Source organism: Patiria miniata, unplaced genomic scaffold, assembly GCF_015706575.1.
Source record: "Patiria miniata isolate m_02_andy unplaced genomic scaffold, ASM1570657v1 HiC_scaffold_5, whole genome shotgun sequence".
NCBI classification, from domain to species: Eukaryota; Metazoa; Echinodermata; class Asteroidea; order Valvatida; family Asterinidae; genus Patiria; species Patiria miniata.
The window spans coordinates 3,862,855-3,875,799 of record NW_024037072.1 but is presented as its reverse complement, the minus strand read 5'-3'; the positions used below and the strand labels follow the sequence as shown (position 1 = coordinate 3,875,799).

The window sequence follows — 12,945 nt, the reverse complement described above, 5'->3', positions numbered from 1 at the left end:
GGGTGAGGTTGTCTTACATACGCAGTGTGGACTTCCGAACAAAAGACGTCCACATAATGTAGGTAGCACCGACGTTGTGTGGACTTGCCCCACGTCCACACAGTGTTTCCCCATTTCTGGAAAACAGGTTTAGAGGCATTTTTGGGTTAGGTTTATCTGTAGCAGAATGAAGAGAAACACTAAAGGGAATCATAGAAAAAAAATTGGGTTGAAAGAGTTTTCACAGTTTGAGAAAAATGAGTTTTTTCACTGGTTTTTCTTAACTACACGAAAGCAATGGAAAGTCCACACTAGTCATGTGAAACAAGTGTGGGTGGGTGGGGGTGGGTGTGTGGGTGGGTGTGTTCCTGCATGGCATTACGCCTGAGGACAGACAACAAAAGGAGCACAAAGGGGCCATTGATCCTCGAAGGAAGGTGCCTATTGTCCTCGAACGCAGGTTTGTGTGCTTAGTCTATGGGAGAGTGTTATATTACAGGGACAAAGGAAAACACAAAGCCAATCCTCGGAAGCATAGCAAAAAACGACTGCGTGAGTTTGTGTTACATACCTATGTGGACTTGTGAACAAAAGAGGTCCACATAATGCAGGTTGTGTTAACCTTATGTGGACTAAGCCGTGTCCACATAAGGTTTTGCCCTTTCTGGAAAACAGGTTTAGAGGCATTTTTGGGTTAGGTTTATCTGTAGCAGAATGAAGAGAAACACTATAGGGAATCATAGAAAAAAAATTGGGTTAAAAGAGTTTTCACAGTTTAAGTAAAGTTATTTTTTGTACCGAGTTTTCTTAACTACACGAAAACAAAGCAATGTCCACACTAGGTATGTAATGTAAGTCTGTGTGTGTGTGTGTGTGTGTGTGGGCTGTTGTATTGTATTACGCTCGAGAACAGACAACAAAAGGAGCACACAGGGGCTTTTGATCCTCAGACGACGGTGCTTATTGTTAAAACCGGTTCTCGATCGTTCGGTTATGTGCTTAGTCTATGGGAAAAAAGTTATATTAGTGGGACAAAGGGAAACACAATAGGTTGTCATCAGATAGTAAACCACGACTGGGTGTGTGTGTGTGTGTGTGGTGTCAGAGCAGGGGGGGGGGGGGGGTGTTCGACCCCCCCCCCCCCCCCCCGCGGATCAGCGCCTGTAACCCCCTTTAGATCCACCATTGGGAAGCCTCGACAGACACAAGAATTTAGTTTCCCCCCCCCCCATTAAAAGCACCTCGCCTTATTTTCTGTGTTCATAGCCAGCATCAAATTATTGTCACTTGTCTAGCAGCTCCTTTTCACAATGCTTTCTTCGATTTCCAGCTCAGATGGATGCATGCCGAACTTTCAAACAGAGTCAGTGCCCGGTGGAACCCACATAAGAATTTGTAAGTTTTTCCTCAAAATGGTTTTACTTTTAAGACAATATTTCACGTATATTTCCACCAAAAGTAATTGTTGTAATGAAAACAGAGCCACACTTTCATGCTTTCTTTTCTTTTTTTCCCTCATGATATTGCCACATTAAGACGCAAAAAGAGGAAAACAGTTTTCATTGTTGTTCTTTCTTTTTTTCCATTCATTTTTATTTTAGATGAAAAAGCTCAATAATTATGTAATCAGCTGTACAAACGGCAAGGCTTTTATAATATACACAGAATAGCGAGAATACAAAATGTTTATGTACAAATCTTGATCAAATACTGATTGCATTGTTTGCGACTGCTTATATATTCATTAAAATAAATCACCATTAATGCTAACATTTGGTATTATTTCAACTTTACAGAAAAAAACCTTGAAAGTTGCACAAATTAAGTGTCATTATATTAATTGCAGCATTGGTCAAGGTGTGAAACAATCGCTCGATGCTATCTTAAACTGAACTCAATTAAACTTTGGTCTCAACAATTACACGAAGTACAATAATGCTTGCACCACAATTGTTGACATTCAAATATTTACAAATCTAGCTTATAATGTTAACAGTTTTCGCTTTGGTTTTTCAGCAGTTGAAAGTATATCAAAGCTTTTCGGTGACGAACAATTTTACTTCTGCCCATGGATATCAATTTTGTCGCACGTCATTTTCTAAAGCGTATCACCATAACACCGATCGACTTATAACACCGATCGAGCAAATTATTTTAAATCAGTATCAAATTATTGTTATTGCTTTTCCAAGAAGCTCAGTTTGTCTTTGAACGATTTTTTCTTCACAAAAAATAAACAAATTTGACAGATATTCCCGCCGAAATAGCAATCGAAAGACAGGTTAAATTTGTTGCAATAATTTTGATAGCATAACACTTCTGCTGTAACATAATACTGATATCTATACCCCGTTGAAATCACAATGAAGTAACGGTGAAAACAGTTAAGAACTATACATTTTATAACTCTAAATTTATATTGTCTCAACAATTTCTAAAATTCCTGAAGCATGTAAAGAAAAACAAACTTAAATATTGCAACATTGATATTAAAATCTCAATGAATCTAGCATGCGGAAAACCTTAAACCAGAAGATGTGGAGTCTGAAAATTACAATTGCATTTCCTTAAAATGTTGTAGACACTGTTATCGGCCTTGACACGATAAAATGCACAGGAAAATATGAAAAAATTGTATTAAGTTTCAACATTGCATTAAACGTGCACAGAGTAAAATCACAAATATATTATTACAAAATACTGTTTTGGTAACGATGCATGACATTTGGAACAAATAATATTGCAGGTACTGAACACAACATTTCTAATTAATACTCACAAATGTACTTTGTATACATATTTGAATCAGATACACTGAAATAATACGAAGATACAACCGGCCTTCACTGACCACATAGGGCGTAATGATTACACCTCTGACATAGACGCTTTTCCGGTCGCCCGAGTTGTCCGTCTGCACTGCATGGCCACAAGAACGAGCAACAGCAACATAATGGCTCCTAACATTGCGATCTCCACAACGTCTGGATTGACGGCCAAACTTTGGTTTGACTTGACATCTGTCGGCAAAAAGACAACAAATATAATGGTTACAATCAAATAGATTGGTGGAGTAACTTGGTGAAGTGAGCTTGGCAAAGATTGAATAAAACAAGAAACTGACATTTTCTCCTTGAAAAAGCACCGAGTACTGTGAGTAATTCAACACTTTCACTTAAAAACTTTGATATTTAACTACACTGTAAAATCCACTACTTACCAATTTGTTCACCACCCAATCTCAGCTGGCCACCAGTGCTCGGATAAGCGGCTGACGAGGAGCCTACTCTGCTGACGTCACGTTTACCGCGTCCGAACACTAGCTCACTGTGCGGTACGTCACCTCGGCTAGGTGCCTCTGGGCGGAGCTCATTGTTATCTTTAGATGGCGCCTCGGTAGGTGATTGGTCCTCGGAGTCACATCCCATGGTGCATCTGGAGTTGGGGTCATTGACGTCACAGATCCTCATGTCACAATGCACGTATACCTGAAATGCGAAAAATTGTCGCACAGTTAAAATGTTTGGTTTCGATAAAATGAGACACTGATCACGAAGGTCTTTCAGAAAAATGATATGTGATTTGTCTCATTACTATTCTCATTACTTACCGTTCCATGGATGTTGTCGCCCAAGAAAGCAAAGGAGTTAATTGCAAATCGTTCCTTTTGACTTGAGGGGGAGTCCAGCAGCGCAACTGTGTCGTCAATTGGGCATCTGAAGTTAAAAACAAATATGACATTTATGAATACCATTGTCGAAATTATGACGACAGAAAAATTCCCTTTCTCTAAAAACAAGTCATCAAGACTATACAATTTGAAATGGCTGTAATGTTTTAAAATGTCAAGCCCAATACATATTTTGATATAAGCTTTAATACATACCCATTGGTAATAAACGGGAACCGGGTGAGATCGAAGGGGTTGGATGTAGGCGTGGCCCAGCAGGTGTCAATCATGAGGTCACAGTCCCCGTTGCAGGTCACACGGCCCTCGAAGTGCATGGCTTGGTTGAGCTGGACCCCTACGGGGAATTCCCTGGGCCGGTAGGCCCGTCTGTAACTCTCATCCTCGTACATCTTTAGGGAGAAGTTGAAGTTGCCGTAGCCTTCCTCGTAGTACACAATAGTGGTGACGTTGGGGTCAAAGGACAAGTAGCTGACCCTATCGGTCGGCACGTGACAGGTCAGGTGGATCTCGATGAAGTGATCTCGCGTGATCTCGCTGCCGGGAGTGTAAGGCTGAGGTGGGATGAAGACGACGTTCCTAAAGGCCATTTTTCTGCCATTCGCCGTAACCTAATTAAAAGACAAAGAAACAATGAAAACTGTTTAAAACTTAACTAAGGGATAAAGTAAATAGAGTCTCTAGCCGGATGAATCTTGTATGCTTGCAAATGAATTCCCAACCACTTCAGCTAATCGTTCTTCTTGCCAGAATCAAGTTATTAACATTAATTACCTCAGGCTCTGTTTGACAGGCATCGTATGACGTCCCGATGACGTAGTGAGTTTTGTTGTAATGTCTCCCAGTACAGCTCTTGTCATTCAGGTACATGGATGCTGGATCAATCTCACCCACCAAGCGTTTGGACACGAAGGTCTGCATGAAGTTTTCCCTGCAATCTGCGTTACCATGCGGTGAAGTGCTAACCACAGGCTTATCGATTATTTCCCCTGGCAATCTACGACCTGTACGAAGAAAAAAATAGGACAAAAAATAAGAATCAAACAAATAAGGACAGTTTCGCATTGTGCATCTAATACAAAATCAACTTCAAATGAAAGCATAACCACTGCGGTTCCTTTAACGGCATTTATACCAAGAGATCAAGTTTTACCAAAAGGTACCAATTTGACCAAACGTTAACCCAAACTTACCAGTCCACTTGAAACGCCAGTCGGCCGTGTCAGACAGCGTAGTATCGCACTCTAAGGCGCTTCTTGCCGCACCCTGGTCGACCATGACCCTGTAGTCAGATCCGAAGAAGACAGCCGCGGCGGCTGGCAGAGAGAACTTCAGTGCGCTGCCCTCGATAGTGACTTCATCGGAAGTGGTATCCACCTCGTAGACGGCCGAGTCCTCTGAGTTCAAGATCCTGACGTGGGCAGGTGACGTAGGCTTCTGAATCTGTTTATGTGATCAAATAAGATAACGAGTTCAAGTCAAGCAAATATTCTTCACGATACATTCTTTATTGATACCAAACAATTTCCATGGTGAATTAATAACAAGTAGTACTTGAGGTAACGGGAATTTTAAAAGGATATTTAAATGGAATAGTCATCTTGACATTTCAAAGTGGCGTTTTAACAAATGGCAGTGTCGGGTTAGAAACTGCAAATAGAACTTACCGGTTTGTTGTACTGTATCTTGAGTTCATATCCAGTGATATTTCCACCGGGCCTCGGGAGTGATTCCATGGGCAGGACAGCCAACGGCTCAAAGCTATCACCTCCATCTTCGCAGAAGGTCAGAAAGGTGAAACGCCACTCTGCGCTGTCCGGTCTTGAGACGTCACAGCCCAGAACGCTGACGGCCGCCCAGCCGTCCACACGGAGCTTATAGACTCCCTGGAATGCGAGGGGTAGGTCCAAGGGAAGGGTGAAGCCGAGGGAGGTACCGTCGACGATTGAAACAGCGGGAGATGTGGCGTCGATTTGGAAGAGGAGCGAGTCGGCGGAGTCGAAGAGTGAGATGTAGGCTGGTCTAAAGGGCTTCTTGATCTGTTAAAGGAAATGTATAAACGTTTCAGTCTATGTTTAAATACGTTGGCAAAATTGAAATGAAAAAGAAAAATTGATAAAATGGAAATAAGAATTTGGCAATTTCAACTGATGGCAAATACTTTAAACTTTATTGATTTGGTACAAAGAATAGAAAGTCTCAATTTTTAGTTAAATTTACCTGTTTGTTGTAGCCAATCTTCATCAGTCTTCCAGCAAACTTTTCTCCTGGGAAAGGGGATGATTCCATAGGCAGGACTGAAAGTGGTTCGTAATCTCCACCATCTGCACAGAACGTGACGAAACCAAACTCCCACTCGGCCGAAGGAGGGGGGATGAGGTCGCAGTCTTGGGCGCTTCGCGCGGCCCCTTCGTCCACGCGGATGGTGTAACCCCCTCCGAACTGCAGTGGAAGATCCATGGACAGGACGAAGCTCAGAGTGTTTCCACTGACAGTGACGTCCTGGGTGGACGTGTCGACTTGAAGAATGGGGAGGTAGAAGGCGTCCAAGATCGTGATGTAGGCCGAGTCAACTGGTTTTTGAATCTGTATTATGAAAACGGAAAATCAAATGTTTTAAAAAAAATGGACGTACGAAAATAGTTATCTTTGATAGGCAAAAATAATACTATCCAAAATTTAAGATATGAAAAAAAAGTATGAAAATGAAGCTGTTGATAATAATGATATATAATAACATTCGGACGTACCTCTTTATTGTATCTGATCATCATTGTTTGTCCAGCAAAGTTCTCTCCTGGAGATGGCACTGATTGGCTGGGCAGGACAGTCAGGGGTTCATACACTTCCTCGTCGCTACAGAACGTGACGAAGACGAAGTCCCACTCCGCCATAGGCGGCAGGCCTTGCTCACATGCCCGAGCACTCACCACGGCACCCTCATCAATCCGGATCCTATACCACCCCTGATATTCCAGTGGAAGAGTCAGGGGAACCGAAAAACTCAGGGTTCTGCCGCTGACTGACGCATCAGCTGTGGAAGTGTCGATCCTGAAAATGGGTGTGTTTCTGCGATCGACGATAGTGATGTAAACGCTAGTTGATGGTTTTTGGATCTGTAGATATAATTAATAGATAAAGGTCAAATATAGTGTTTATCAAACTGCTGAAGATATTACCTAACTTAAAGGGAATATACAACATTTGCAAACATCGAAAAATAAAACTACCAAGTTTTTGCGAAATACCTTAATAGGATGTTGGTAAATGACAGTCTAAAGCATCCTGTAAAATTATGGCACCTGGTATACTGTCATTTTCAAGAAAAGTGGTATTTTTGTATCAATTTCCAACGCTGATCGGCCGATCAGCGTTGGAAACAACTGGCTTTTTTTCAAATACTGGCCCCAATTGACCATCGCACTTGTTTACAATCGATTACAAACCTATGAACGGGTACGAGCCAGCTAGACTGGTTCCCTAACCTTACAATTCCCAAATGTATGTAAACTGCTCTGTTTCTTCTTATATGGAGTCAGGGAACCAGACTACAGGAAAATGATCGTTTTTCTTGGTTTTTATAGCATTTTCGAACCCAAAACCTCCAAAAAGTCAGTGTAACTATATTTGCTTTATATTTCCAACCCCCCAATTCCAACCATTTCTGAAAATTACAGCAAAAGCAAATGATGTATATTCCCTTTAAACTTCTTCTCAAACAACGTCTCAATCAAAGATGATGACAAAAGCCTCTAACTTGAAGATACTTATGCAAAGAAGGTATATCTTACCTTTTTGTTGTATGTGACACTGACAACATTTCCAAACATCTCAGTTCCTGGAGCGGGCACAGAATCGACAGGGGAGACAACGAGGGGTGAGTTGTCACCGTCACAGAACGACTCGAAGACAAACATCCACTCGTCGCCTTGAGGAGCCGCCTCGCAGTCCATAGCACTCTTCACAGCCCCTTCATCCACGCGGACTTTGTAAGCCACCCCTCTCTGAAGTGGAAGATCGTAAGGTAGGGAGAAAGACATAGTCTTTCCACTGACTGTGATCTCAGATGAGGAAGAGTCGATTTGGTAGATGGGGTTGTTGCTGGCGTCAAGGATGGAGATAAAAGCAGGTCTTGGGGATTTCCGGATCTGTTAAAAAAAAAGTTGTCATTAAAATGCAGTCCTATAGTTGCTGAACATCACATTAAAAAAATAACAGGCTTTGTAATCGTCATTTTAAAGTTAAAACTCAAGTTTTAGAGACAATGATAATCGAAAATATAATTGGTACCTCTCTGCTGTATGCAATGGTGACGGTTTCCCCTCTTAGTCTGGCTCCGGGGGCTGGTGTAGACTCATATGGATCAACTGCCAACTGCGGACCAAAGTCGGCTGCATCTGGAAAAATGGATTTAGCAAAAACAGGAAGTTTTTAACAGAGTTTACCTTAAAAAGGAAGGAAATACGTCTTCTTTTATAGGGTATCTTTACTTTGTTTTCCAGAGACTCGAGACCGATATGATTTAGTATGATTTGTTTAAATGGTTGAAGTTGAAACGGGAGTGGAAAAATAAAGCAGATAAAATGACAGAAATTGGTGTTTCTTCTCACCTACAACATTGACATAAATGCAGAACATGTCACTAGAGAACTTATGGTCTTCCTCGGCCTCGTAACAGATCACGTGACGTCCGATCTGATCCCTGGTTGGGATCCAGGACAGGGTCACTGTATATTCATCATTGGATCCGTGCACTCTGCGCAGAGGGGAGACATGGACGCCGGATGGCTTGATGGTTTCGAAGGAAGTGATACTGCAGTGGAAAACAAACACAAAGTTGAGAAGTGGAGGAAACAGTTTAGAAAAAAAAATACCAAAACACGTCTTTTGCCAAATCATGGGTTAGTTGATCCTACAATGACTTATAGGTAAATTTCATAAAAAAAGTGATATATATTTGGAGAAACCAGGGTCAAATCTCAGTCATTCTTTAGTTGCCTAAAAGACTGGATAAACTCACGCATAGTCCAGAGAGGAGCTACGAGCTCTGAGGGGGATTCGCGTCTCCCTGCCGGCGGGGATGGTGGTACAAGTCCCGTCTTCCCCGAGTAGTTCGGGCTTTCTACACTTGCCGTCTCTGTTATGGACCTCGATCAGAAACTGGACGGGAATTCGGCTCAGTGGGGTGGTGGGGTCCGAAGGAGCGTAATCCTCGACCATCACAGCCACAGCGTAGGTGCCGGCTGGGTTACGGCGGTTGAAAGTAATCTTACAGGTGTCCTACAAATTTGGAGGAAATTTATCAAAAAGATTCGGTCACTTGATGTACCACTGATGTAGTTGTTAGTATTCACAGTTGCAAACACTGATGCAGTTGTTTGTATCATCAATAACTCGCACTTTAAACTTAATCCATAATTGAAATTCCATTAAGATTCATATATAACGAAACGTGGATAAGAATTGATGTTGTACATACCTCTTCCAAGATGGCGCCTTTCTTTGTCCTTTCAGAATTGACAAAAAGTTCTCCACAGATGTCTCCGTTGTTGGCATTGCACTCATTTCTGTTCGGGTCGGTCCATCGACAACGCAGGTCATCACCATCGGCGTCCCAAGCTACAATTGAGGAAAAAAGTAGAAGTACTGTTAACTAAATGGTTCCCATATTCTTGATTCGGTCAGGGATTCTTGAAAACATCTCATAAAGGTAAAATCATAATATTCTGTACAGGATTGGCCTATTTTGGGATTGGCTTACCACTACTTTCATTTCTAGATGCATCTCAAATACTGCTCATACAAAACTATTTTTAACCAAGAGGTATCAGTTGGTCCACCAATTAAATACAATTCGATATTTGGCAACAGTCCTCTTGATAGGCAGACATGAAATATCCATTTACTGCATATACAGAATTCTGATTAAATCACCAACATTCGGAATCGGACAATGGAAATCATTTCAACATCAATCTAATTACCTCTGATGTAGCGTGTGTACTTGCATCCCCTGTACAGCCTGTAGACCGGGAAGCTACCGGCTACGGGTGGGCTGTTCGGCAAGCCCGTGTCAGGACGCCGCGAGATGTCCACCGTTGACACCATGTTCCATCCTCGACCGTTACCCTGATCGTTACCGTTGTTGCCCACTGTGGTCGGCCAGCAGCATTCCTCGAAGCTACGGGAAGGTTGGTGGGAAGGGGATAAGTTATATGTGAAATCTTGGCAAAGATTGAAAATTTGTTCTTGAAACTTCAATCAAATCTGCTATTATACTCAGTGTGGTGGACGAGTACATCACGAGGCCAGTCAAAAGTAAATCACAAGTCCTTTCACAATTCGGGTCACTAAATATAATTAAAGTAATACGGGGAGAACAATAACTTGGAAATATTTTTGTCACAGTCATTTGAATAGAGCTTGTGACTTGCCTCTAGACTGGAGTACTTGTGAGGACTTGTGAGGACTTGTGAGGACTTGTGAGGACTTGTGATGGATTCGACTACAACACTGAGTATATCTGATGACTTAGCACGAAAAAATTCAACTGCTAGAATGCAATCAGTGTTGAAGACGAAAAACAACGGATACAAGTTTTGACCAAATGAAATTCAGGACAAACTTAAAGATTGTTTCTTACTTGACATCGACTCTAGTTTGACCCGGCTCCAGCGTGTACGGCATGATGAAGTATCCAGCCGACCAGTCCATTTCATCGTCATAGTCCGTGCATATGTACTTGGCCCAAGAGATCCACCGGCCGTCAACTCGGAACGATCCCTCGGTGTTCAGCACCGACCTGTCCTGGACAGCCTGGTCGGTGCATTGCGTGTGGAGGTAGCCGTTCTCGTAATGGTGTCTGAAGTTGAGACGGTAAAATACGACCACCTGGATGGAGAAAACAAAAATACTGCAGTGAGCATTTGTACTGCCGTGTTCAATCATCGAAGGTAAACTTTATACTGTGGTACTGGTAGTCATCAAGTCAGCAAACTTGATCAGTTTCGTGCACCAAAATTTGAATTACTTACGTTGCTCGGGTTGTCCTCGTCTGCTTTCCATGTGATGGAGCCTCCTTTGTAATGTCCAACATTCCTGCTGACTGCAGGCTCGATGAACGAGCTTGCTAAGCAGACGACAAGAAGCAAAACACGCCTCATGGTGGTGGCTTTGAACCGCTGCAAATGACAATTCTTTTTACTTTCCAAAAAATGCTGCACGTTGTCAAGTTGTCACAGCGATATGGAGAGTGTTTTATATTCTTGAGTGTTTTAGTCTCACTGTCACTTCAGTTTGCACTGTTTGGTGTCTACGCTTGTTCTGCCCTTACCTGTCACCACCGAAGCCTTATATACCCTTTGCCAGTGACCACTCCAGACCACCTGCCCAGCAAAAGTTATGATCATAACCACCGGAAGACTGTTTATTATTTACGTAGGTGTTTGAGCCCGACAAAACATATCACTTTTCTTTCCACTTGAATTTTCTGGTCGTCTGGTTCGTTGTCTAGGTCTCGTGCAGCCGCATTCCATAGTAACTGACGAGTGGGCTCATGAATATCGAATTAGTTTCGAGGAACCAACTGGGAGATGAGGAAGGTGATGACGCGACGGAAGTTGGCGCGACTGTGGGGCGAACAACCAATTGTATCAGCTGGACGCCATGACGAACTGGAAGTCTGCTGCATAATGCATAGACAGAACTCAGCAAGCAGCCAACCACAAGCTGTCCAGACAAGTGGGCCCGGAACTACCAAACACCCATTCACAAAAATCCTTGCAGCCGCGTGCAGTCACGTACCATACCATGATCAATGATCGTATACATGAGGGCAAGATCGGACAGTGCTATCTTTTTGTACAGTGACCTATAAAACACGATGACGTCATCAAATTGGCCTATTGGGATGGGCGCCCCTAGCGTTAGGCAGGTAAAAGCATGTGAATCTAGGCAGAATCTAGACGTAAATCATGCAATATCGGGTATGAAATGTGAGCGGGAGTTTCATTGATGAAGGAGAAAGACAACTGTTAAAAAAATGACGAAATGAACGAATGAACAGACGAGTAAAAGAATATTTGAATGAAGGAATAAATGAATAAAAGGGTAAAAAAAAACTGTCAATGGATATATATTGAGATTTAGCAATGCTTATCAACAATTACATTTAAGATATTGGGAAGGGGGTAGCCCAGGTTGGACGACGTCTTCATTGCTTTACGACTGACGTAATGCAATGAAGATGTCGTCCAACCTGTATTATTGTTCATGGCCTATGCGTGTACACAACGGAGTCCAACCTGGGCTAGGGAGGGGGAGGGACCGGCCAATGTAATGTAAGGGTACGGGATTTTCCCTCTCGCGTATTATGCATATGTCCTCATTTGCGTGTGACCCTGACTGAGCGCAGGGTGTTTTATCCATCATCATCATCATCATCCCCATCATCCCCATCATCCCAATCCCCATCATCCCCATCATCAGGCTGTGGTCATCCATTGTTGGATGATGCCCTCCTCGGGTTATTATTAGTGTCCAGACCCCAACACGGTCTTAAACATAGTCTTTAATATCGGCAAACGACATATTTATTCCCTTAATTAAAAAAAAATGTACTGTTTATAAACTTGAACCTAATCCTGTCGAGAATAAGCAATAAACAATAATACACATGGTGAAAAGTGGAAAGATTTGGGCGGAAATTGTTTATGATATTGCCAACCACAACTGTGAATCATGTTCCTGTATACGGTAAGCTCATCAGCATAATACTCTACACCGTCAAAAATTATTGTTGTAGGCACTTCAGGCATTACCCCTATGAATCTCGTGAGTGGTGCTATTAATCAGAGATTAAACTACTTTAAAATATTACATATCTGCATGATTTTACCAAAGAACAAATACTTTAGCGGCTTTGCACAACTAATTTATCACGTTGAGTGCATTGAATAAATCTACTGTTTACCTACCTAACACTAGGGACGCCCTTCCCCATCATGACCTCTGAGCAAATACTTTCTGTTTCACTTTTTTTTCAGCTGACTGTCCGATCTTCCCCTGTCTACGATTTTGTTATAATGTACACAACCAAGAAAATGACATTCTCGAGTGTGCGATAAAAGTCTCTGCCTAAACTGATTAATTGAAGAAAGTGTTTCATAAATTGAAGAAAGTGTTTCGTTCTCTTTCAAATTGTCGTTAGCAGTTGTATATCAGGGGCTAGATGTTTTGGCAGGGGAGTGGGGATAACATTTTCTCAACAAAACAAATTG

At 42.2% G+C, this 12,945-nt stretch overlaps 1 protein-coding gene across 1 annotated transcript; it reads right to left on the bottom strand.

Annotated features, from left to right (window-relative positions):
- Nucleotides 1-2,158: 2,158 nt before the first annotated feature.
- On the bottom strand, nucleotides 2,159-11,174 carry LOC119741470. The gene is made up of 17 exons (XM_038217228.1): nucleotides 10,702-11,174; nucleotides 10,311-10,558; nucleotides 9,652-9,848; nucleotides 9,147-9,286; nucleotides 8,688-8,947; nucleotides 8,278-8,480; nucleotides 7,958-8,064; nucleotides 7,459-7,815; nucleotides 6,418-6,783; nucleotides 5,888-6,253; nucleotides 5,335-5,706; nucleotides 4,861-5,110; nucleotides 4,442-4,671; nucleotides 3,866-4,278; nucleotides 3,590-3,695; nucleotides 3,200-3,467; nucleotides 2,159-2,999 (listed from the first exon to the last, which is right to left on the bottom strand). Exons 1-17 carry the CDS (start codon nucleotides 10,828-10,830, stop codon nucleotides 2,848-2,850), a joined length of 4,164 nt encoding a protein of 1,387 aa, XP_038073156.1. The 5' UTR covers nucleotides 10,831-11,174; the 3' UTR covers nucleotides 2,159-2,847.
- Nucleotides 11,175-12,945: the final 1,771 nt, after the last annotated feature.

Coding starts and splice junctions, on each gene's coding strand:
- LOC119741470 (XM_038217228.1), bottom strand. CDS start 10,830: ATGAGGCGTGTTTTGCTTCTTGTCGTCTGCTTAGCAAGCTCGTTCATC. Junction 4,279..4,441: donor CCTGTCAAACAGAGCCTGAG/GTAATTAATGTT, acceptor TCTTTTAATTAG/GTTACGGCGAATGGCAGAAA. Junction 3,000..3,199: donor ATTGGGTGGTGAACAAATTG/GTAAGTAGTGGA, acceptor TTTTGCCGACAG/ATGTCAAGTCAAACCAAAGT.